Source organism: Salvelinus fontinalis, chromosome 30, assembly GCF_029448725.1.
Source record: "Salvelinus fontinalis isolate EN_2023a chromosome 30, ASM2944872v1, whole genome shotgun sequence".
Classification (NCBI taxonomy): Eukaryota; Metazoa; Chordata; class Actinopteri; order Salmoniformes; family Salmonidae; genus Salvelinus; species Salvelinus fontinalis.
The window spans coordinates 34,075,038-34,101,145 of NC_074694.1; the positions used below are offsets into that span (position 1 = coordinate 34,075,038).

General features: G+C 45.6%; 2 protein-coding genes across 3 annotated transcripts; one reads left to right on the forward strand and one right to left on the reverse strand.

Moving 5' to 3' along the window:
* Positions 1-4,943: 4,943 nt before the first annotated feature.
* On the forward strand, positions 4,944-8,818 carry timm23a (translocase of inner mitochondrial membrane 23 homolog a (yeast)). The gene is made up of 7 exons (XM_055890546.1): positions 4,944-6,196; positions 6,321-6,379; positions 6,523-6,616; positions 6,760-6,844; positions 7,163-7,221; positions 7,356-7,466; positions 7,580-8,818. Exons 1-7 carry the CDS (start codon positions 6,100-6,102, stop codon positions 7,696-7,698), a joined length of 624 nt encoding a protein of 207 aa, XP_055746521.1. The 5' UTR covers positions 4,944-6,099; the 3' UTR covers positions 7,699-8,818.
* Positions 8,819-9,244: 426 nt separating this feature from the next.
* LOC129829071 (chymotrypsin-like elastase family member 2A) lies at positions 9,245-17,233 on the reverse strand. 2 transcript variants are annotated; one of them, XM_055890544.1, is made up of 6 exons: positions 17,010-17,233; positions 15,643-15,752; positions 11,286-11,380; positions 10,762-11,042; positions 10,138-10,301; positions 9,245-9,646 (listed from the first exon to the last, which is right to left on the reverse strand). In XM_055890544.1, exons 1-6 carry the CDS (start codon positions 17,134-17,136, stop codon positions 9,467-9,469), a joined length of 957 nt encoding a protein of 318 aa, XP_055746519.1. In that variant the 5' UTR covers positions 17,137-17,233; the 3' UTR covers positions 9,245-9,466. The 2 variants fall into 2 exon arrangements, with proteins under 2 accessions (XP_055746519.1, XP_055746520.1); XM_055890545.1 differs by lacking the exon at positions 17,010-17,233 and adding an exon at positions 16,343-16,766.
* Between the last annotated feature and the right edge of the window lie 8,875 nt (positions 17,234-26,108).

Below are 26,108 nucleotides of genomic sequence, written 5' to 3' on the forward strand. Positions count from 1 at the left end.
AGTGTGTTGTTGATGTTTAACTTTTAAAAGCTGGTAAAAAAAACAATAACTCTTTGTACTGAAAAACAAAAACATTATTAAACTGGTAGTTGTAAAAAAACTAACAAACTTTGTCGCTTTTTCTCTGAAGCTTCTAAAGTTTCCAGTGAGCTTCCTTTCTGCATACTAATCTTAAACACTGCAGGTACTTTTGGAATACACTTAAATTCTTTAGAAATACAGTACACTAGACATACACTTGGTCCCCCTCCTCTCTGTCTCTCTCCAACTCCAACAGTCTGAAGCGAATCGATTGTGCAACCTACCCTTACACACTCACTCATACCTACCCACACACAAAAACATGCACACACATCTGCTGAGCGAATTATACTGGAGCACTGTGGCTCTAACGTACATTATCTCTCTCCTTCAACGGTTAACTACAGGAATGTGTCATTTTAACTGCTGTACACACTCTCTCTGTCTTTCTCTTGCTATATACAGTATATATACAGTATATATATATATAAGACTGCACTGACAGAGCTACACCCAAGCACAAATACCATATATAGACTTAAAAAATACTGCTTTGACTGAGGGCTGTCAGTGAGTTGTTCACTATCTGCCCTCTCCCTGCCCTTCCCGCTCCCCTTCGGGGGGTAGAGAGCTAATTGAGCCCCAGGCTTGGCTCTGGACCTGGAGCCTTTGCTCTAGATACTGACCCTGCAGCTGTAGGAGGAGAAATAGCATGATCTGGCAACTGACTGAACTAGAGGGAGCCTGATCTGGCAACTCACTGAACTAGAGGGAGCCTAATCTGGCAACCCAATGGACTAGAGGAAGCCTGATCTGGCAACTCACTGAACTAGAGGGAGCCTGATCTGGCAACTCACTGAACTAGAAGGAGCCTGATCTGGCAACCCAATGGACTAGAGGGTTACATTCCTATGGATGGAGTGTGGGCCAAATGAGAGAGATTGAGAATGAATGAAAGAATGAGGGAAAAGAAGAAAGGCCAATGAAGAGGAAAAAGAGTTTGTCTTTCTCCCTATCCCCTTTTCCTACTGCGTCATTCTCCCATTTGGGGGTTGAGGCAGAGGCACCTGTCAGAAACATCTACAACTCTGTGTGTGCGCTCTTGATTTCTGCCGATCCTGTTTTGTTTGTAGTTTTATGACATTTATCCCAGGATCTCTCAGACCATCGTCACACCATCTGGTAAACTACTCTCCTCTCTGTATAATCTAGCCTAGAGCCAATACTAGCCCATGGGGGGGGGCTAGTATTGAATAACACATTCCGAAAAATTGCAAAAAAGACAGTCACAAAATAAATCATAAGAAACAAGGTTTTGAAGTGTTTGTCCTTTATCTAGGAAAAATAAGAAAACTCAGGAAATATTTGTATATGTACAGTACATGACCAAAAGTATGTGGACACCTGCTCGTCAAACATCTTATTCCAAAATCATGGCCATTAATATGGAGTTGGTCCCCCTTTGCTGCTATATCAGCCTCCACTCTTCTTGGAAGGCTTTCCACTAGATGCTGAAACATTGCTGCGAGGACTTGCTTCCAATCAGCCACAAGAGCATTAGTGAGGTCGGCACTGATGTTGGCCTATTAGGGCTGGCTCGCAGTCGGCGTTCCAATTCATCCCAAAGGTGTTCGATGGGGTTGAGGTCAGGGCTCTGTGCAGGCCAGTCAAGTTCTTCCACACCAATTTAGACAAAACATTTCTGTATGAACCTTGCTTTGTGCACAGGGGCATTGTCATGCTGAAACAGAAAAGGGCCTTCTCCAAACTGTTGCAACAAAGTTGGAAGCATAGAATCATCTAGAATGTCATTGTATGCTGTAGCATTAAGAATTCCCTTCATTGGAACTAAGGGGCCCGACCCATGAAAAACAGCCCCAGACCATTATTACTCTTCCACCAAACTTTACAGTTGGCACTACGCATTGGGGCAGGTAGCATTCTCCTGGCATCCGCCAAACCCATATTCGTCCGTTGGACTGCTAGATGGTGAAATGTGATTCATCACTCCAGAGAACGGGTTTCTACTGTTCCAGAGTCCAATGGCAGCGAGCTTTACACCACTCCAGTATGAAATTGTGTATGGTGATCTTAGGCTTGTGTGCGGCTGCTCGGCCATGGAAACCCATTTCATGAAGCTCCCCATGATCAGTTCTTGTGCTGACATTGCTTCCAGAGGCAGTTTGGAACTCAGTAGTGAGTGTTGCAACCGAGGACATATGATTTTTACACGCTACATGCTTTTTTAGGTAGGCTGAACTAATTTCATACATCCATAAAAATGTTTAACCAGTACCGGTTACATTCAGAGGAGTCCCATGACACTTGTGGGGTCGCAGAGAACAATGGAGAACACCATCATGTTCATGAGAATCTCCCCTTTCCACAGTGAGGTCACATTAGTTTGTAGCCCAAACAGTTAGGACGCTACAAACAGCAGTTGGCACATCAACGGAACCGATTTCAGACAAGTTCCCTGACACTTGTGGGGATCGTAGAGCAAAATGGAGATGACCATCATGTTTGAGAGAGTCTCCCCTTTCCATAGAGTGGTCAATAGTTTTTAGGTAAAACCGTTTGGACGCTACAGACCTTTTCGTGAGAAGACCGATTTTCGGGATGTCTCATGGACTGACAAACACATCTCTAGCTCTGCCACCTTTCACTGACGCGGAAGTGTGACATAGGCAGATGAGGTGGATTGAGACCACTCCAATGCAAAAAATGAGATATCTCTAGCTTAAATTGACTAACTTTGATGGTAATTTTTTAATTATGTTACTTAGATTCACTCACCAGCATCAATCAACACTAAGGGGGTTAGGGAGACAAAACCTTATTTTCTTGTTGCCGCGACTACAAACACACACACCAGGGTCCTGTAGAGGCTCCTTTCTGTACTGGTTTAGTTCAGCTTTAGTTCAGCTTTGAGAAAAGAGAGAGGAAGGGGAGATAGCAAAGTTAGAAAGAGAGGGAGGGGGATCTAGCAACAAGTTTGCATGTGGGAGAGGGAGAGAGAGAGAAGAAGATAAAGATGAAGCTATTATTCTCACATACAGCATTTTTGTTGTTGTGCACCCTCCTCCCTCCTGGTGATTGGCTGAGGGACAAACAAGACTCTTGGCCGGACCATGTCTGTGTGTGTATGCTCATATGTGTGTGGGTGTGTGCATGTGTGCGTGAGACTGAATAGTGTATTGTAGGAGGCCAGCGGGTCCACCCGGCTCCCATACAGAGACAACAGTTACTCACAGACTGTGCCAGGCAGCTTGAATACACACACACACACACACACACACACACACACACACACACACACACACACACACACACACACACACACACACACACACACACACACACACACACACACACAGAAACAATGACAATCTTCATCGTTCCACTTGTCCACTTGGACTCAGATGAATACACAATAACACAGGGCTGCTACAGTGACTGCATCTAAATAAGTTTTGTTATTAGGTTTTTTTCTCACCACAATAAATTCATTCAGAATTCCTCTGACCTACGACAGATGGCTGTACTGTCTAAGCCTACATACACATTTGTGTGTGTGCAGGTGGATGTGTTTAACTATACTTAGACCAGAAGTCCCCACAAGAATAGTAAACAAACAAAAATTTGACCAACTGGGGACATTTTGTTAGTCCCCACAAGTTCAAATGCTATTTCTAGGGGGGTTAGGATTAAGGTTATAATTGTGTTAGGGTTAAAATTAGGTTTAGGGTTGGGGTTAGGAGCTAGGGTTAGTTTTAGGGTTAAGAGCTAGGGTTAGGTTTAGGCTTAAATTTAGGGTTAGGTTTTCGGGTTAAGTTTAGGGTTAAGGTTAGGGTTAGGGAAAATAGGATTTTGATTGGGACTGAATTGTTTGTCCCCACAAGGTTAATTATACAAATCAAATAACATTGTATTGGTAACATACACCTATTTAACAGATGTTATTGCGGGTGTAGCGAAATGCTTGTGTTCCTAGCTCCAACAGTGCAGTAGTATCTAACAATTAACAACAATGCACAAATCTAAAAGTAAAATAATGAAATTAAGAAATATATAAATATTAGGATGAGCAATGTTGCATTGGCATTGACTAAATACAGTAGAATAGAATACAGTATATACACATGAGATGAGTAAAGCAGTATGTAAACATTATCAAAGTGACTAGTGTTCCATTATTAAAGTGGCCAATGATTCCATGTCTATGTATATAGGGTAGCAAGATAGAAGACTGTATGTGTGTGTTGTCTCGTCAAAGCAAAACAGAGAAAGAGTAAACCAAGACCTGACAACTCACACACACTAAAGTCTAATCAAAGAGAGTACTGGTGGTCTCAACAGTCTGGTCACAGATGAAAGGGGAATGAAAGGGAAGATGAAAGGGGTTACCCAGCTAACAATGACACGGAGAGAGAATGTTTTTGCAATGTTACCCGTAATGTTCTGCTGATGTTTGAGTGTCCAGTTTCCGTTAGTTAGGGGAACATTTTATCAACTGTATGTTAGCAAAAATCTCCTGAGAGAACCTATTTAGCATGTTTTGGTGTTGGAGTTCTAACTAGCAAGCTAGCACACAGTGTCGCTAACTAGCTAGTTAGCAAGCACACGGTGTCGCTCCCGCCTCCCACCTGATGTACTAGCGACCGGTAGACAGTGTCCTTCGCCCCCGCAGGTCGGGCACTGTTTTCCCAGAGTTTTGTAAACGAATGTAAACGTGTTCGGCGCGGAGCAAAGGGCACTGCCTAACTCAGATAATACTTTTATTTCCCTTTTAACCTCACACAAACATGAGGATGACATGCTCGAGGGGGGGGGGGGGGTGTTCATGAAGGAACCAATGTGATGCTCGAGGGGGCTGCAGGAACGCCCACTTGTAGAATTGCCCCAAATGATGTGCTGCAGTTGCACACTATTACGCAGATACAGTAAGAGGGTATGTCATATGCCTACCATTTATTAAGATATCATTGTTTAGTTTCTTTGACATTCATGGGCTGAATTTGCTTGGAAAGTAATCTAATTCTGTCACCATCAATTGACTAAGCTATTCCCTTTCTGTACAATAGAAGATGTTTAAACCCAGACAGCTTTTAGGGGAACACTTGTGACCTTCTCTCACTGGGTTAAGCCACGGAAGAAGAGTTCTCAGCCGTTAAAGCTTACATTTTTCTGCATCGGTAGGCCTACTCTGTCTGGGGTGGAAATGTAGGCCTAACTAAAGCTCTGGTCTGTCCAAGAAGTGAGTGTGAACGCTAGATATATTCTCTGCTATCCACTTTGTTTCAATTATTATTTTTGTATAGCGAAGGGTCACTTGTTTTTTTTTCAATTGTTCAGGGAGGGTTTAGGTCAAATATATTTTGTTCAAACAGGTCTGATTTTCACCATGTAACCCTTATAATAAATAACGTTCACTCCCTAATGAGATTCTCAGGGGAACGTTCTCTAAAGTTGTAAGAACTGTTGTTGTTAGCTGGGTTGTTATACTCTTTGGTCTGGTCTTTTGGTAACAGATGAGCGCTTTAATGTTACTTTGCTGCCATCTAGTGCAATGTATCGTTACTTTAAGTGGCCCTTTGATGTCGTGAATTGTCACACTCGCAAATGTATTTTAATATTTTGCTTATTGCCCCGTATCAAATGCAACCATAGCTCAATTTCACCCGTTTTACGTTGAGTAATTCCCCTCAATGCAGTGCCAAAGATGTGTATAACGTTGCTTAACTTTCAGGTCTGCTTACGTAATCGCCTGTCAGTGGTCGCTTTACGGTAGATCGTGGCGGTCAGAGAAGCATGATGAAAAGACTAACCCAACTATAATTTACAAAAAGCTGATAATTTTAATATCTAACTACCTACAGTAAGACAGTGTACAACACTATTGAAAGGTAAACATATTGCTACGTTTGAGATACTAGGAAATATCACCAACGTTATTACTTATTGCTTGCATCATCACGTTTGGTCAGCTAGGCTAATGTTAGCTATTTAGCTAGTTTACCCAACCAGCATCTCCAGTCGGAAGCGTTCGCCGGGTGAGTCTCCAGATCGTCACCATACATGGACAATAACGCCCCTGGGTCGGGAGGGAAAGGCGGCCTCGGGAGTCTCTTCGGAGGCAGCGAATACACCAACACAGAGCTCGCCGGAGTCCCATGTAAGTGCCCCTGCCAATTGATGTTGCTACGTTGGTGGTAGCTAGCATACTAACTAACGTTAGTTAGACAAGGCCAACACTGGCCGTCGTTGACATCAACTGAGTTGCTGTATTTTCTACATAGTGACTGGAATGAGCCCCCTGTCGCCTTATCTTAATGTTGACCCCCGCTACCTCGTACAGGTAAGATATGCTAGCTAGCTAGTTAGTAGAAGTTGACCTCACTCAATGAATGGATATGTAGAATTGATTTTTGACATTCCCACTATCAAGTCGACTAAGATAATAGATGTTAACCTGTGTGTGTGTGTGTGTGTGTTTTCCAGGACACAGATGAGTTCATCCTGCCAACAGGGGCCAGTAAAACTAGAGGGAGGTTTGAGCTGGCCTTCTTCACCATCGGGGGCAGCTGTATCACAGGTGAGACATTCCCTCCCCCCCTCAGTTTCTTTGTCTCACCTGCTCATCTCTTCCCTCTATGAACATAACTCCCCTTCTCCCATATTAAGTGTCTGCTGGTTCTGTATCTGAGTCTCTCCCTCTCTCTCCCCCTCCAATTCTAGGAGCTGCGTTTGGGACAGTGAATGGTCTGAGGATGGGGTTGAAGGAGACCAGAGAAATGGGCTGGACTAAACCTCGTAACGTCCAGTAAGCACCACTGTGTTCCTCTAGTAGTCTGTGGCTTTAGTGTTATCACATTGCAGACAGGTTTTATTCATGCTATTATAAATGTTCTATGGCAGGGGTATTGAACTCCAACCCAATGAGGTCCGGAGCCTACTGGTTTTCTTTTTTACCTGATCATTAATTGCACCCACCTGGTGCCCCAGGTCCCTGATTAGAGAGGACCATTGAAAAAACACAGTGGAACTGGCTTCAAGGGCCAGAGTTGCATTTGAGGGTTCTGTGGTAGGGTGCTCTATATACTGCTCTCACTTATCTGACCTCTGACCTTGCCCTCCTCAGGATTCTCAACATGGTGACCAGACAAGGTGCATCCTGGGCCAACACTCTGGGCTCTGTTGGTGAGCACTTCTTCCCCTCTCTTCCTCCTCCTAATCTCTTCTTCTTCACCCTGGCTAACCCATGGACCAGGTGTTTGGGTGTTTTGTCCCTAGTATGTCTATATTAACCATGGGGTGTGCATGTGTGTTTACAGCGTTATTGTACAGTATATTTGGCGTGGCCATAGAGAAGGCTAGAGGAGCAGAGGATGACATCAACACTATGGCTGCTGGGACTCTCACAGGCATGCTGTTCAAATCCACAGGTGTGTGGCCTGTCTGTGGTTAGTCTATGGTTGTGTCGCGTGTGGGGCAAGAGTGCAACATGTAGTGCCCTAGAAACCCCATCTGTCTCATTCAAAACTTGTGTGTGTTTCAGGAGGGCTGAAGGGAGTGGCTCGTGGTGGTCTGGTGGGGTTGGCCATGTCTGGTGCCTATGCTCTCTACAGTAACTGGGACCATATCAGAGGCGGCTCCTCTTCTTCAAATCTCTACTGAACACATCCCTATCTATTGCGTTTCATCCAAAATTCCACCTTATTCCCTACTTGGTGTACTACTTTTGGCCAGAGTCTCAGGGAATAGGTTACCAATACTCAAACACTCCCACAAATATCACCAGCCCCTCCCCTTGTTCACTTCCTGACTTGAGAGGGTTCTGGGGTATTGGAGGCATGACTGAGACATCATTAAACCATGGACTAAATGACCTCCAAGAAACACCCCTCTCTACACACAACTGCCCTTGCTGCCCCCTCCCCCAGCCGTGTCCTTCTGGGTTACCTCCCTTCTCACCCACACAGATCTGAAAAGGCCTCACACTATTTCCAAGGGGTTTATGTGTTATTGTATTGGGAACTGTTTTTAGAAATGTATCTTTTGTTATATTATTGCTACGTCTAGTAGCCTGGAAGAGGGAAAGAGTCATGTAAATAGTATGTCCATGTTAAGAGTAAATGGATACTGGGGCCCTGTTGTAATCATTTTTACATGCCTCCTCCCTCCCTGTGAAGTAATCACTGATCTGACATGACTGGAGTGATGAAAACAATTCAGTGGAAACCGGTTTACAGCTATCCAGTCATGTCTGGTCAGTGATAACTTCAAGGAGGGGAAGGGTGGATGTATCTGAACATGTCGGCTGGTGTTACTGACTGGTTATTTTACGAGGTTGCCCACTTGTTAGCCCCCTGAGGTAAAGCCAAATGGTTACTACAGGGAGCGAACGCAAGGTTGCTCATCTAAGCATGGTTCATTGAACCACCTCCGCAACACTGGTCTAAGACCCAACCAGAGAGCTGCTGGAAGCCATGATTGTAGTCCTCTGCTTTCATGTGACTGTGGGTTGTAGTCCTTCAGATACAGAACAAGACTTCTCATGAAGCTGAAGAGCAAAGAGACATTCATCCCAGCACACACCCTACCAAGGCCTTACAATCAATACTGTTGTAATGTATTTATTCATAGTGGGTACTATTTTCCTGTTAAGAGTTGGAGTCGATGCTGGCCTTTCTAAAAGTTACTTCCAAACAATACTGGAAGTGTCTGTATTATCTCTTTGTGTCCTTGCCTGTTAAGGCCACTGTAAGAACAATACAACAAACATTCAAAATGAGAATATGTTGCCTTGGGTCTTTGTCAGTTGTGCTCATGCTGTTTGCGTGGTGAAAGCCTGTAGGTGGGGTTAGGGGTGGGATATGCTATTGGGACTGACTGGGTTTGAACCCAGATTGTGTGCCCGCTACACTATTGGTATCAGTCAGTAAGCTAAACTAACAACAGTAGTGTTCTACAGTATATTTGAAAGAAGAGGTTCACAATGTTCTGCTTTTTCTGCCAACTTTATTGGCTGACAGACTGCATGATGGGAGTTAGTGAGGAAAGAGTACAACCAGGAAGTGGAACATTGGTTGGGGATGCGGTGGAGGTCAAGGTGTCATATGTGCCATACAAATTGCAGATAGTGTATGTTCCTTTGCATAGAGTAGAGTACTTTCAGAGACACAAAGCCTGAATAACACAGAATTTAACACAGATTACAGCATCGTGACAGGTGGCTTGATTTAATGAAATGCTGATGATCAGTACAATGTTGATTGTAAAATGTCTATATTCAAATTTTGTCTGATGTCACTGTAGTGACTCACAGGTTATGGACACAGAGGAGAGGGGGGTGTGGCCTGAGGCAATATGGTATCTCGCACAAAAAAATAAATGCTATAGTTTTGGGGGCGTGGAGGGGTTGTCAGGTTGTGTGTGGTCTAGTCTAGTGCATGAAGATGTCTCTGATGCGCGTAGCCTCGATCCAAGGGATGTAATTGGCGGTGCGGGTGAACACGCTGGGCTTGTTCTCCACGGTGCAGCCAATGGGGCCAAAGCTCACCACACCGTGCACCTCCCACCTGTCGCGCCCCAGCTGGCACAGCAGAGGACCGCCCGAGTCACCCTAAGAGAAGAGGGGGGGATAAAACATTGTTAGATCACATTCCTATGTTAATACTAATGCTGTGTTTATAACATCTCGTAAATGTGTAAATAACAGCATGCAACTAGAAAAAATCTTATTTAAACGCCCCTCCAATTGGTAATATCTAGTGGGGAAATCATCTATGGTCTCCGAGCTCTGACTTCTCCCACATGCTGAACTCTGCAGTTAAGGAAATGACCTCGATAACAGCATTTTCAGCAGTTAAATGCAACAAACCATTATTTATAAAAAATATTTAAAAAAGATCTATTCATTTATGTTTAACACTAATTTATTTTACGAGCATGATAGCTGTACTTTTAGTTTATGGTTGACGCAGCTTGTTTGACATTAGCCAATTGGCGTACTCCGTACAAGTATGTAATTCTTCCTCCACCCTTTCTCACTCGGTCTTTCCCACTCCTCCCTCTATCCCACCCTTCCTCAGTCCCCTCCTTCCCTTTCTCTACCTGGCAGGCAGCAGGTGGTCCTTCTGTGTCTCTGAAGCCGGCACAGATCATGGAGTCCCTGACGCGGTCTCCCCAGAACTTCTTCTGACGGCAGGTCTTGATGTCGATGATGGGCAGACGGGCCTGGTTCAGAGCCTCAGCCAGAGACACGTTCTCCTTCCCACCTGATACACAGACAGGGACACACCACATTTTAGGCAACATACTTGTTTCATGCCTATTGAACGCACCCCTTGTCAATGCTCTTTTGTCTACAATCTTAGTTCTAACATAAGTGGTCATAGAAAGAATCTCAATTGCATACTCCTCGCGTCCTCACTCCACACCTTTTTTTCAAAACCCATTGGATGAGAAAGCCAGAGGTCCCTCCCCTCTGATCGTCTCCTCCAATGGGTTTTAAAAAGGAGGCGAGAGGATACGAGGAGTATGCAATGAGATTCTCCCAGTGTCTCCATTCAGCCTCCCCCTCCTTACCCTGTGTGCCTACCCAGCCGCCTCTCCTCCCCCTTTCATCCCCCCTTAACCTGAGTGTCTACCCAGCCAACCGCACCTTTCTCCCCCTCTCCTCTCAGTCCTCATCTCTAGTTTCATCCAACCTTCTCACCCTTAATCATCCCTCCTTACCCCGAGTGTCTCCCCAGCCGGTCACCCAGCAGTATTGTCCTGGCTTCAGGCTGATCTGTTTGCGCGGCAGGCATGCATAGCGTATGTGGTTGGTGGGCACGATGTCGGTGGCAGCCTTGACCAGGGCAATATCGTAATCCAACTCGCTGTGCATGGGGTAACGGAAGTGCTCGTGACGATATATCCTCTTCACCGGGATAGCCTTCTCGGGTGTTTCGGAACGTTTCAGCTGGTGCTTCCCCAGGACAATCCTCCAACTCCCAGCATCCTCGGCTTTACCCCTGAGACACACAGCATGGTGGGTAAATGAGTTCACGCAGGGTTCAGAATGTAACTATCTGTCACATTACACACAGGTAGTCTACTAGTCCTTTTTGGTGGTTTCTCAAGATGTATTGTCTCTTTCTAGTCTAAACCTAGTTATGGTGAATGGGTTAGATCGTTGTCCTTTTGAGACAAGTGTTTCATTTTTAGCTCAATCCAATAATGTTGTGTGCTACCACTCACGGAATGGCAAGTCTTACTTCTGGAAGCAGTGAGCAGCAGTGAGGACCCAGTTCTTGTGGATGAGAGTTCCTCCACAGACATGGATGTAGTGCTTACTGCCTCTGGGACGAACCTGAGACACACAGAACACACACATTTGCCATCAACCCACAGTCAAGACCTTCCACTTAAAGTAACTGTCCAGTCTTTTCAGATTTATATGAAATATGCACAACATTTAATTGCAATATGAGTGAAATAGTTTTCCTTCCAATTTAAAAAAAAATAAGTATATAAAATGCAGCTCTTCTGTGTTGGTATGATGTATGCGTACCTCAACAATAGAATGGTGTGAGCATATGAATACCAGTGGCGGTCGGTGCGTAAATTTGTGTTCCTCGGTTCCGTTTTAGGACCACTATTGTTTTCACTATATACACTCCTCAAAAAAATAAAGGGAACACTAAAATAACACATCCTAGATCTGAATGAATGAAATATTATTATTAAATACTTTTTTCTTTACATAGTTGAATGTGCTGGCAACAAAATCACACAAAAATTATCAATGGAAATCAAATTTATCAACCCATGGAGGTCTGGATTTGGAGTCACACTCAAAATTAAAGTGGAAAACCACACAACAGGCTGATCCAACTTTGATGTAATGTCCTTAAAACAAGTCAAAAGGAGGCTCAGTAGTGTGTGTGGCCTCCACGTGCCTGTATGACCTCCCTACAATGCCTGGGCATGCTCCTGATGAGGTGGCGGATGGTCTCCTGAGGGATCTCCTCCCAGACCTGGACTAAAGCATCCGCCAACTCCTGGACAGTCTGTGGTGCAACGTGGCGTTGGTGGATGGAGCGAGACATGATGTCCCAGATGTGCTCAATTGGATTCAGGTCTGGGGAACGGGCGGGCCAGTCCATAGCATCAATGCCTTCTTCTTGCAGGAACTGCTGACACACTCCAGCCACATGAGGTCTAGCATTGTCTTGCATTAGGAGGAACCCAGGGCCAACCGCACCAGCATATGGTCTCACAAGGGGTCTGAGGATCTCATCTCGGTACCTAATGGCAGTCAGGCTACCTCTGGCGAGCACATGGAGGGCTGTGCGGCCCCCCAAAGAAATGCCACCCCACACCATGACTGACCCACTGCCAAACCGGTCATGCTGGAGGATGTTGCAGGCAGCAGAACGTTCTCCACAGCGTCTCCAGACTCTGTCACATGTGCTCCGTGTGAACCTGTTTTCATCTGTGAAGAGCACAGGGCGCCAGTGGCGAATTTGCCAATCTTGTTGTTCTCTGGCAAATGCCAAACGTCCTGCACGGTGTTGGGCTGTAAGCACAACCCCCACCTGTGGACGTCGGGCCCTCATACCACCCTCATGGAGTCTGTTTCTGACCGTTTGAGCAGACACATACACATTTGTGGCCTGCTGGAGGTCATTTTGCAGGGCTCTGGCAGTGCTCCGCCTGATCCTCCTTGCACAAAGGTGGAGGTAGCGGTCCTGCTGCTGGGTTGTTGCCCTCCTACGGCCTCCTCCACGTCTCCTGATGTACTGGCCTGTCTCCTGGTAGCGCCTCCATGCTCTGGACACTAAGCTGACAGACACAGCAAACCTTCTTGCCACAGCTCGCATTGATGTGCCATCCTGGATGAGCTGCACTACCTGAACCACTTGTGTGGGTTGTAGACTCCGTCTCATGCTACCACTAGAGTGAGAGCACCGCCAGCATTCAAAAGTGACCAAAATATCAGCCAGGAAGCATAGGAACTGAGAAGTGGTCTGTGGTCACCACCTGCATAACCACTCCTTTATTGGGGGTGTCTTGCTAATTGCCTATAATTTCCACCTGTTGTCTACTCCATTTGCACAACAGCATGTGAAATTTATTGTCAATCAGTGTTGCTTCCTAAGTGGACAGTTTGATTTCACAGAAGTGTGATTGACTTGGAGTTACATTGTGCTGTTTAAGTGTTCCCTTTATTTTTTTGAGCAGTGTATAATACCTATTGGGGATGTCATTCGAAAACATAATGTTAACTTTCACTGCTATGCGGATGACACACAGCTGTACATTTCAATGAAACATGGTGAAGCCCCAAAATTGCCCTCGCTAGAAGCCTGTGTTTCAGACATAATTCCTTATAATTCCTTGGATGGCTGCAAACTTTCTACTTTTAAACTCGGACAAAACAGAGATGCTTGTTCTAGGTCCCAAGAAACAAAGAGATCTTCTGTTGAATCTGACATGTAATCTTGATGGTTGTACAGTCATCTCAAATAAAACTGTGAAGGACCTCAGCGTTACTCTGGACCCTGATCTCTCTTTTGACGAACATATCAAGACTGTTTCAAGGACAGCTTTTTTCCATCTACGTAACATTGCAAAAATCAGAAACTTTCTGTCCAAAAATGATGCAGAAAAATGTATCCATGCTTTTGTTACTTCTAGGTTAGACTACTGCAATGCTCTACTTTCCAGCTACCCGGATAAAGCACTAAATAAACTTCAGTTAGTGCTAAATACGGCTGCTAGAATCCTGAATCCTGACTAGAACCAAAAATTGGATCATATTACTCCAGTACTAGCCTCCCAACACTGGCTTCCTGTTAAGGCAAGGACTGATTCCAAGATTTTACTGCTAACCTACAAAGCATTACATGGGCTTGCTCCTATCTATCTTTCCGATTTGGTAATGCCGTACATACCTACACGTACGCTACGGTCACAAGACGCAGGCCTCCTAATTGTCCCTAAGATTTCTAAGCAAACAGCTGGGCTTTCTCCTATAGAGCTCCATTTTTATGGAATGGTCTGCCTACCCATGTAAGAGACGCAGACTCGGTCTCAACCTTTAAGTCTTTACTGAAGACTCATCTCTTCAGTAGGTCATATGATTGAGTGTAGTCTGGCCCAGGAGTGTAAAGGTGAACGTTAAGGCTCTGGAGCAACGAACTGCCCTTGCTGTCTGCCTGGCCGGTTCCCCTCTCTCCACTTGGAGTCTCTGCCTCTAACCCTATTACAGGGGCTGAGTCACTGGCTCACTGGTGCTCTTCCATGCCGTCCCTAGGAGGGGTGCGTCACTTGAGTGGGTTGAGTCGCTGACGTGATGTTCCTGTTTGGGTTGGCGCCCCCCCTTGGGTTGTGCCGTGGTGGAGATCTTTGTGGGCTATACTCGGCCTTGTTTCAGGATGGTAAGTTAGTGGTTGAAGATATCCTTCTAGGGGTGTGGGGGCTGTGCTTTGGCAAAGTGGGTGGGGTTATATCCGGCCTGTTTGGCCCTGTCCGGGGGTATCATCGGATGGGGCCACAGTGTCTCCTGACCCCTTCTGTCTCAGACTCCAGTATTTGTGCTGCAGTAGTTTGTGTCGGGGGGCTAGTGTCAGTCTGTTATATCTGGAGTACCTCTCCTGTCTTATCCGGTGTCCTGTGTGAATTTAAGTATGCTCTCTCTAATTCTCTCTTTCTTTCTCTCTAAGAGGACCTGAGCCCTAGGACCACGCCTCAGGACTACCTGGCACGATGACTCCTAGCTGTCCACAGTACACCTGGCCGTGCTGCTGCTCCAGTTTCAACTGTTCTGCCTGCGGCTATGGAACACTGACCTGTTCACCGGACGTGCTACCTGTCCCAGACCTGCTGTTTTCAACTCTCTAGAGACAGCAGGAGCGGTAGAGATACTCTCAATGATCGGCTATGAAAAGACAACTGACATTTACTCCTGAGGTGCTGACTTGTTGCACCCTCGACAACTACTGTGATTATTATTATTTGACCATGCTGGTCATTTATGAACATTTGAACATCTTGGCCATGTTCTGTTATAATCTCCACCCGGCACAGCCAGAAGAGGACTGGCCACCCCTCATAGCCTGGTTCCTCTCTAGGTTTCTTCCTAGGTTTTGGCCTTTCTAGGGACTTTTTCCTAGCCACCGTGCTTCTACACCTGCATTGCTTGCTGTTTGGGGTTTTAGGCTGGGTTTCTGTACAGGACTTTGAGATATCAGCTGATGTAAGAAGGGCTATATAAATACATTTGATTTGATTTGATGGGTGCTTGTTTATGACACCTCGAGCACTCTACTGAGCCCTTCTCCTGAATCCAAGTGTTTGACACTGGGGAGGGGGCAGTACCTTCATTATCAAACAGTATTAATGAACAAGCAACATACATTTTTCATCCTATGGTCATCCTACTTTGATCTGGTTTCATCTAAATATAATAACATTTGATGAAAAACATGATTTTGACCGTGCGGGACCTTTAAGTCAAATTTTCACTGAGTCCCCCATTGGCATCAATGCATAACTAAGTGAAAATTCAACATCCTGACGTTAGCAAGTAGATAAGTATGTTCATGGATTGATTGGTTTATTGATTACCTGTAGGGAGACCTGCCATGGCCAGGAGTGAGGTCTGGCCTCGTTTCCAGAGACGATCCGTTCAGCCATGTTAGGTTTATAGTGGGCCGTGCCACAGTCCTTAGGCCAGTCTATAGGAAATAAAATACACAGGAACTGTCAGTACAGTCAGACGAATACTGATCCTAGATTATCCACGCCACAGTCTGTGAGTCAGTTTAAGAATCATCACAGTCAGTTACAAAGATCAGATCTGAACAATTAGAATGATAAAACATATATTTTTTTACTTCATTTTAGTTATTGGCCCAAGTAGGATTGGTTGAGGTCAGATGAAATGTGATGGAAAGGCAAAGGGGTGGAAAAACAAGTAGATTGAGAGAGAGAGAAAGCAGTGTAGTCGCTGTTAAAGGGATAATCCACAACCAGAAATATAAATCATGAAACTCCTGTCAATTTGGTGAAAGCCTATGTTCTATCAGGTAGTAAAATAACAATATCTCCATGATTTAATTTCTAAGTGGTCAATCTGTGGTATAAGGAAATAGCTATAGAGTTCTGTCACTGGAGATAGGGGATAAGACACTATCACATATCATAACCCTTTCAAAACAAATACCCGCACTCCAAATCGCCAAATTACACAATAGATGGTATGGGCATACTTGTCTAGAACACATCCATCCGTCTATATCATCATAACAACGTGTATATTTTATACCAGTGCGCCGTCAGATGAATGGCCTTTCTTCCTTGAACTATCGTGCCACAATGCGGTTCAGTCCTCTCTTCTCCCTGCTAAAAGACTCGCAGCCTCCTTGCACGTTGCCTTAGCAACCACATTGACTCAAAGACGTTGGCTAGAAACGCGATCAACATGGGATTCTAACTACAACTAGCTAACTACTTAACATGCTGATTTTGACTTTGGCATCAGTGTGTGTAGGCAGGTACGTTTTCTAACTAACTAACTAACTAGCTACCAGCGAGCCTGTCCATAGAGCATTGCCTTGTGGGTTTTGAAGTCGACTTTTCACATGTTGCTTCCTACCTTATTATGACGACGAAATGCAAAATTCACAACATATATCGTTATAACATATTTTCATTATTTGACAATGTAAATCATGAGAATGAGAACGTGAGTGTGTGTATTCGTGTGCTGGTGCCCATGTGTATCAGTGGAGGCTGGTGGAAGGAGCTATAGGAGGACGGGCTCATTGTAATGGCTGGAATGGAATAAATGGAATGGTATCAAACACATCAAACATATGGAAACCCCGATTGACTCTATTCCATTTATTCCATTCCACCCATTACAATGAGCCCGTCCTCCTAAAGCTCCTCCCACCAACCTCCACTGATGTGTACTTGTGTATCTGACTCACCCAGGTGCAGGACTTTGTGCTGGGCCTGTCTGCCAGGGGTCAGGGTGTATGTGGCGGCAGGCAGAGGCGACACACACAGCAGCAGCAGCAGCAGAGATAGGAGCGGAGACCCTGGAACATCAACCATCTTCAGCAGAATCACTGCCTCGCGCACACAGCACACAATTTATATAGCACTGGACAAACACATAAACACACGCTCACATACAGGCATCCAATCACCTGCACATACTCAGGCATATACATACACGCACACTCATTCACAAACTAATATGCGCGCATGTACCTACATATGAACACACACACACACACACACACACACACACATTTCCCCCAGGGACAAAGATGACTACAAAGCCCCAGTGCTGGATTGTTCTCTTGCAGCCAGGGGCTTCTACAGCAATGGATAGGGGCTTCTGGGGGGCCCATCAGCACTTTCAACACACCCACATTCCCACACACACACACACACACACACACACACATTCATACAAGCGCATGCATGAACACATACACACAGGCACAACACACTCCCTTGGCCGCAAACATAGGACAAACATGTAGGAAAAAAACAACCTCTACTTTACTCGCTCCTCACCCCATGACGCACGTCACCCCATCAGCCCATCTCCTGATTCTGTGTCACGTGACCAGGTGACCTGTACCCTCCAAACCCAACCCCCATACACACAATTCGCCACTCTACCCATTCATGTCTACAAACTATTACACCCCATTACCTGTAAATAATTTCCATCACCAGGCTTACTTCTACTTATCTAAACATATACCTAACTCTAAATCTTCTCCAGTTAACCTCTATAACCTCCCTAGGACTGTGGATGGATGAAGTGATCCTATAAAGTATAAGTACGGCTTGCACCTAGGCCAAGGACTGTACCACTTTCACCATACAGGGGGCGTGAAAGAGAGAGAGCTTTGTTACTCTACATAACAAAATACAACTACCGTGTTTGTTCGTTAACAGTGAGATATGACAACAGTAGAAGCAACTAGTGAGGTGTGGTTTCAGGCCTTTACTACGGTGAATGACAGGGAATGTGCCTGCTCATCTGAACGGTAGCAGTATACAGGGCCTGAATGAACTGAACATACAGACTTACTCACACCACCATGGTTCACCAGGTTTACAAACACTCTGTGTGTGTATGTGAGTGTTTGTGTGTTTTTTTTGAGAGGGTGAGTGAGTGAGTGAGCGAGTGAGTGAGTGCCTATGTACATGTATGTGTATATAGTGCAAAGTACAAAGAATAGATATGAAAGTAACATCAGTGAATGTTTTGACAGGATTTTTTAATACATTACATTTTTTTTCCTATTGGAGATTATTGACAATAATCCATGGCATCCACACATTCACATATCCATGCTTACTGTAATGCAGTGCAGGCAGGCAGTAACATATATTGACATTAAGGGCTGTTTTTTTCTGGGATCCTGGACCTACAGTTGAAGTCGGAAGTTTACATACACTCAGGTTGGAGTCATTAAAACTCGTTTTTTCAACCACTCCACAAATTTCTTGTTAACAAACTATAGTTTTGGTAAGTCGGTTAGGACATCTACTTTGTGCATGACATAAGTCATTTCACTTATAATTCACTGTATCACTATTCCAATGGGTCAGAAGTTTACATACACTAAGTTGACTGTGCCTTTAAACAGTTGTTAATTTAAAAATTATGTCACGGCTTTAGAAGCTTCTGATAGGCTAATTGACATAATTTGAGTCAATTGGAGGTGTACCTGTGGATGGATGTATTTCAAGGCCTACCTTCAAACTCAGTGCCTCTTTGCTTGACATCATGGGAAAATCAAAAGAAATCAGCCAAGACCTCAGAAAAAAAATTGTGGACCTCCACAAGTCTGGTTCATCCTTGGGAGCAATTTCCAAACGCCTGAAGGTACCACGTTCATCTGTACAAACAATAGTACGCAAGTATAAACACCATGGGACCCTGCAGTCGTCATACCGCTCAGGAAGGAGACGCGTTCTGTCTCCTAGAGTTGAAAATACTTTGGTGCAAAATGTGAAAATCAATCCCAGAACAACAGCAAAGGCCCTTGTGAAGATGCTGGAGGAAACAGGTACAAAAGTACCTATATCCACAGTAAAGTGAGTCCTATATCGACTGAACCTGAAAGGCCGCTCCGCAAGGAAGAAGCCACTGCTCCAAAACTGCCATAAAAAAGCCCGACTACGGTTTGCAACTGCACATGGGGACAAAGATTGTTATTTTTGGAGAAATGTCCTCTACTCTGATGAAACAAAAAAAACTGTTTGGCCATAATCTCAAGACATCAGTCAGGAAGTTAAAACTTGGTTACAAATAGGTCTTCCAAATGGACAATGACCCCAAGCAGACTTCCAAAGTTGTGGAAAAATGGCTTAAGGATAACAAAGTCAAGGTATTGGAGTGGCCATCACAAAGCCCTGACCTCAATCCTATAGAACATTTGTGGGCATAACTGAAAAAGTGTGTGTGAGCAAGGAGGCCTACAAGCCTGACTCAGTTACACCAGCTCTGTTAGGAGGAATGGGCCAAAATTCACCCAACCTATTTTGGAAGCTTGTGGAAGGCTACCCAAAACGTTTGACCTAAGTTTAACAATTTAAAGGCAATGCAACCAAATACTAATTGAGTGTATGTAAATTTCTGACCCACTGGGAATGTGATGAAGGAAATCAAATCTGAAATAAATTGTTCTCTCTACTATGATTCTGGCATTTCACATTCTTAAAATAAAGTGGTGATCCTAACTGACCTAAGACAGGGAACGTTTACTTGGATTAAATGTCAGGAATTGTGAAAAACTGAGTTTAAATGTATTTGGCTAAGGTGTATGTAAACTTCCGACTTCAACTGTAGATGTTATTGCAAACCTGAACTGGAGTAGTATCCTTTCCAACCCAACATATTTTTCACCTACTGGCAGATATATTTGAATACTAACATATATCAATTTTATATAAAGTAGTCAAAAACTACAACACAGCAGTAGGGAGTCCAGTGTTAGGGTTATTCAGATGCCTCTTTTGCCCTTTAGACTGCACCCCGCCAACCCCCAGTGTCCCATACAGTCATTGGTTAGTCTTATAATGTGATCATGTTCTTCCAGTGTCATTCATTGGGGTTTGAGGAGCGAACACATCGCTTCAATGACTTCATCACTCCTCCACTCTTCTTCCTGCTCTGCCCGCTCTCACGGTATGACGACTTACGAGACAGCACTGGTGTCCCCTTTTCTTCTGTCTCTTCCCCCAGTCCTCCCTCCCTCTGTCCTCCTCCCTTTCCCTTTCCATCTACTCCTCCCTTGCTATCTCCCTCTAACTTTCCTTCTTCCTCTCTCTCTACCTTTACCTCTCCCTCTGGTTCTCTCTGTCTCTGTCCTCTCTCTACCTCTCCTCCCTTTCTATCTTCATATCCTTCTCCCTCTTTTTCTCCCTCTCTCTCTCCCTCTCTCTCTCCCTCTCCTTTGGTGTCAGCCTCAGTCTCAATGGCAGCAGTCGCCACCGTATTAATCGATAATGCCGTTGGGGAAGTTGCTATGGCAGTGGTCTTTCTTTTGGTAGTGACAGGGGTTGACAGGGTAGCGGTTTCCATGGAAGCGGTCTTGCCCTTGATTGTCATAACAGGGGTTGACGGGGTAGCGGTTTCCACGAGAGGGGTTTTGTTCTTGGTGTTAGAAATGATCTTAACCCTTGATTTGCTTTTAGTCTTCGGTTTGGTTTTGGGAGTGGTTTCTGTGTTTGTGTTGTCTGTCCTGGTCTTGAGCTGCAGGTGTTTCTGTATGATATAATAAGATAAGGTCAGGTGAAACAGGTGAAACAACAGTTAACATATTAAAAACGATGAATATATAGATAAATATAGAACAATATACTACATTACCAAAAGTATGTGGACACCTGGTTGTCGAATATCTCATTCCAAAATCATGGGCATTAATATGGAGTTGGTCCCCCCTTTGCTGCTATAACAGACTCCACTCTTCTGGGAAGGCTTGCTTCCAAGACTTGCTTCCATTCAGCCACAAGAGCAGTAGTGAGGACGTGCAATTCATCCCAAAGGTGTTCGATGGGGTTGAGGTCAGGGCTCTGTGCAGGCCAGTTAAGTTCTTCCACACCAATTTAGACAAACCGATTCTGTTCTTACCTTGCTTTGTGCACGGGGGCATTGTCATGCTGAACAGGAAAGCACCTTCCCCAAACTGTTGCCACAAAGTTAGAAGCATAGAATCGTCTAGAATGCTGAAGCGTTAAGATTACCCTTCGCGGGAACTAAGGGGCCTAGCCCGAACCATGAAAAACAGCCCCAGACCATTATTCCGCCTCCACCAAACTTTACAGTTGGCACTATGCATTGGGGCAGATAGCATTCTCCTGGAATCTGCCAAACTCAGACTCGTCCCTCGGACTACCAGATAGTGAAGCGTGATTCATCTGCTCCAGAGTCCAACGACGGCGAGCTTTTCACCACTCCAGCCGACGCTTGGCATTGTGCATGGTGATCTTAAGCTTGGCCATGGAAACCCATTTCATGAAGCTACTGATGGACAGTTCATGTGCTGATGTTGCTTCCAGAGGCAGTTTGGAACTTGGTGGTGAGTTTTGCAACCGAGGACAGATGATTTTTACGAGCTACGCACTTCAGCACTCGGCTGTCCCGTTGTGTGAGCTTGTGTGGCCTACCACTTCATGTTGTTGCTCCTAGAAGTTTCCACTTCACAATAACAGCACTTACAGTTGCCCGTAGCAGTTCTAGCAGTGCAGACATTTGACAAACTAACTTGTAGGAAAGGTGACACCCTATGGAGGTGCCACGTAGAAAGTTACTGAGCTCTTCAGTAAGGCCATTCTGCTGCCATTGTTTGTCCATGGAGATTGCATGCCTGTGTGCTCAATTTTATACACACGTCAGTAACAGTGTGGCTGAAATAGCCAAATCCATTCATTTGAAGTGGTGTCCACATACTTTTGTATATATAGTGTAGATTGACATGTAGAAACCATCACTTGAATAGTCGCACTAGACACACTACAGACTTAACACAAACACACATCTGTATGGCCGCTGAGCTACGCAGGGTTAACACGCACACCTCCACAGACCACACACACCGACAGACATACCTGTATGGCCGAGCTGAGTTCCTCGGGGTCCAGAGAGGCTCCGTAAACATCCCAGGTCATCCCGTCTTCATCCCACTGCACCTGCTTCATACTACCCCTCCTCTTGCTGTGATCCCACTCTCCACTTCTCCTCCTCTCCTCCTCCTGTACCCCCACCTTCAGACAGGACCTCCTCCTCCCCATCTCCCCCAGCGGGGCAGAGCTGCTGTCCTCCCACTCTACCTCTTCTTCCCACCTCTCTCTGGGGCTGTCCAGAGGGAACATACTGGAAGAGGGCGACACCAGGTTGGAGTGGGAGCCTAGTGATGACCTCAGGTTCAACCTTGACCCCGGAGGGGACCCCAAGATGGACTGTGAACCTAGATAAGTGTTGTAACCCATGATGGAGTTGGACCGAGGGGGAGACCCCAGATTAGTGTCTGACCCATGATCCTTTAGGGAGCTCTGGAGGGACCTAAAGTTTAAACTTGACCCTTGAGGTGACCCCGCCTGCACCCCGACCTCCACCAGCTCCCTCTGTGATGTCATTGTCCCCTCCTCCCTGAACCCTGACCCCTGGGGTAATGATGTCATCAAGTTCATGACCCCTGAATAGGCGGAGTTACAGGAGCAGTGGGGGCAGCCGTCCAATCGTGAGTCACTCAGGGAGGAAACTAAACCTGCCGATCTCTGACCTCGGCCAGACGGACAGGTGAGCCTCGGTGACCATGACAATGCCAGGTGAGCAGGTGGGCTGGGGAAAAACACCCGAGGGTCCATCTCCACTTCTTGCTGCTGTACAGGGATTCCCAAGCAAACACCCAAGGGAGGTGTGTTGTTGTTAGGGCTGGGTCTGGGGCTCAGGATAGGGGGCTTCTCTACATAGTACATCCCCACAAGGGTGCACCCTGGTTGGGGTGGGACCTGCTCAATGCTGCCCCTCTCCTCCAGGCCTTCCACACCCTGAGCTCTACAGGAAGGAGAGGGGAAGGGGGAGGGAAAGGGGGAAGAGGGATGCTTGTGGGGTGAACAGGCCTCGTCTTTGTAAGGATTTGGTCGGCATCCTTTAGGGGTCAGGGGTGAGGGTAGGCATGATATTACAGCTGGAGGTGAGGGTAGAGGTGAGGTTACAGATAGGGGTGAGGGTAGGCATGATATTACAGCTGGAGGTGAGGGTAGAGGTGAGGTTACAGATATGGGTGAGGGTAGGCATGATATTACAGCTAGAGGTGAGGGTAGAGGTGAGGTTACAGATAGGGGTGAGGGTAGGGGTGACATTACGGGTAGGGGTAAGGACATAGGTGAGGGTGTGTGCGTCTGACAGGGCGTGTCTGCGATAAGGGGTGACGGTCTGTATTGGAGTTGGGGTAGGTTGTGGCGTGTGTGTAGGGTTGGGCTCTGAGTGGGTGTGTTTAGGGGTGAGGTGAAAGGGGAGGGTGTAGCAGGTGTTTGTATGGAAGACTGAGACTCTGATGCCAGTCTGGAGCAACGAGCGGAGTACAGGATGCACGGGGTCTCCTCAGTCATACTCCCTCCCTTCCATATGACCGTCTCTGGTGTGCTACCACTGCTACACACACTGGCGCTACACATACTCCAACGCGCCACACGCTCGTTACTAAGGGGAGATCCGTGCCCGTGTATGTTTTGAAACGTCTGTGAGTGTGAGGGTGTGGGTTGTTGTATGTATTGCTGCAGGGGTGTGAGTTTTGGTGTGTGTGTGTTTGGGGAGGACTGTGTATTTTGGCTGGCGCTCCGTCTCAGTTCCAGTTTTGCCCACGCCGGGTCTCGCAGATGCGGGTGTTTGGTTGCCATGACTACGTCCATGGAGCTCTTGGAGAGGGAGTAGATGGGTGAGCGTTCCTCTTCTTCCTCTTCCTCTTCTTTTCTCTCTGCCCTGAGTCCGCCTGTTGATCCAAAATGGCCGCTGACAGGGGGGAAGTGCTCCGATGACAGACGCCAGTGCCTCGCCATGACAACAACACTGACAAATAGGAATAAGGGATCAATCGATCTTCCAGCAGTGGCCTGGTTGTTTGTTCTACTCAGGTTGTCTTGTCTTGAAGAAACTGCAGAAAGACTGAAATAACAAAATTATTTCATCTTTCTTTCTTTCCCTCCTCTCCCTCTCTCTTCCTCCATAAAACCTTCCTCTCTGGTAACACACACACACACTGTCCAGATTAGCCCTCGGTAATAAGATTACAGGGTCCAGATTATTAGATTATTTTTTTAAACGTGGGATTGAGCTAAAGTTAAGAGAGCCTTCAGCCCTCACAGGTGACCAATTCCTCAATCTTCCTCCCTTCTGTCTCTCTACTCCCTTCTTTCCTTTCTCTTACTCTCTCTCTCTCCCTTCAATGGAGGGAGAGACAAAGAGAGAGAGAGAATAAAGAGGAGAACAATAATAGACTCCTGGGAAACAATTAGAGTAAATTTAGCTCTTTGAATCCTATTATTGAGTTAGCAATGAGAATTAAAAGAAAACACAAAGCCACACACCCACGCTATCTGTGTGTGTGTGTGTGTGTGTGTGTGTGTGTGTGTGTGTGTGTGTGTGTGTGTGTGTGTGTGTGCGTGCGTGCGTGCGTGCGTGCGTGCGTGCGTGCGTGCGTGCGTGCGTGTGTCTGTGTGTGAGTCTGTTAAACCCTGCAGATGGCTGAGAAGCTTTAGGAAACTCAGTCAGACTCCTTGCTAAACGCCACGTCCCTTCTCTCCCATGTCTCTCTTGCCCAAGCTGAACTCAATTTAGAAATGCTATGAGCCGGTTTCCCACACCCAGAATAAACCTGTTCCTAGGAGTAGGTTTAATCTGGATCCCGGAAACTGACACTGTACTCATGAACACTTACTCTTTCCCAACACTAGGATGCACCCACGTACCCACACAGGTCCAGTATTGTTTCTTACCTTTATAATAAGTGCACATGTTGTACTCGACTGATTTTCTCCTCCACAATTGACAGCAGACTCTACATTCCAACACCAACTCCTTTTCACCCCCCGATCAGTACTAAGTCCACGATGAGCCCTCACTTAAAGTCTCCTCTCTCAATGTTGCTCTCTTGCTCTATTCTTCTATTACACTCTTTCAGAAACTCTGTTCACATTCCCTTCCTCTCTCTCTCACACTCATTCTATCCTTTCCTCTCTTTCTCTGTCTCGCTCTGTAACTCTCTCGTGCTCTCTCTCTCTCTGACCCCAAGATGTAGGCCAGGTGGCTAAGTGTGCGTGTGTGTGTGTGCGCGCATGTGTGTTAGCTGTAGCGTTAGTCTTAGCCCTAAGGATAAGCATCTTGTCATCTCATTAGCTGTAGCTCTGCTCTCTCAGACTGACCAATCCCTGTGCAGAGATTCAGTGTGTTGGTGCATGAGTGCAGGTTTGTGTGCAATGACTATTGCTCAGATGAAAAGTTAAACATTTTCCCCATGGCCCAAATAAAAATTATATGAATTTACTGAATGGGTTAAAATGGTGTTGCCTGTGTGTATATAGGCTGTGTGTGTCTGTGTGTTTGTGTGTGTGTGTGTGCGTGCACGTGCGTGTGTGTGGCCTTGAGTCTGTGAGGCCCAGAGTCCTGAAGCTAGGGGTGGGAAGGCAACAGCTGTATATTACATTCAATACCATCTGGTTTCCAGACTGGAACTGTGTATGGGAATACACTGGAATACTACCTCGATTTATATTCAACTTATTCCTACCTGAACCTATATCATCTGTAGGAGGGAAAAAGAGCAAAGGAGAAAGAGAGGAATAATGTGGAGTGTAATGACAGTGTAATGACTGAAGGGTCAAGAAACGAAGGGAGAGAGACATGGCTGGTGAGTAAAAATACTGGAGAGAACCCAATTCATCCTCTGTTTCCTTCCCTTCAACTTCATCTGATGTCAACTTTTTTACTCAGAAATAATTGTTTATAGATGTGAAGAATACAACTTATATTATTGTGCAGAATTCTGCCAGGC

Bases quoted from the DNA above. Each gene is read 5' to 3' on its own strand.
- timm23a (XM_055890546.1), top strand. From the start codon at position 6,100: ATGGACAATAACGCCCCTGGGTCGGGAGGGAAAGGCGGCCTCGGGAGT. The intron at 6,845-7,162 runs GTAAGCACCACT...TGCCCTCCTCAG, and splicing joins ACTAAACCTCGTAACGTCCA to GATTCTCAACATGGTGACCA. The intron at 7,222-7,355 runs GTGAGCACTTCT...GTGTGTTTACAG, and splicing joins CAACACTCTGGGCTCTGTTG to CGTTATTGTACAGTATATTT.
- LOC129829071 (XM_055890544.1), bottom strand. From the start codon at position 17,136: ATGGTTGATGTTCCAGGGTCTCCGCTCCTATCTCTGCTGCTGCTGCTG. The intron at 11,381-15,642 runs GTAATCAATAAA...TGTGTGTCTCAG, and splicing joins CATGGCAGGTCTCCCTACAG to GTTCGTCCCAGAGGCAGTAA. The intron at 11,043-11,285 runs GTAAGACTTGCC...TGTGTGTCTCAG, and splicing joins GCTGCTCACTGCTTCCAGAA to GGGTAAAGCCGAGGATGCTG.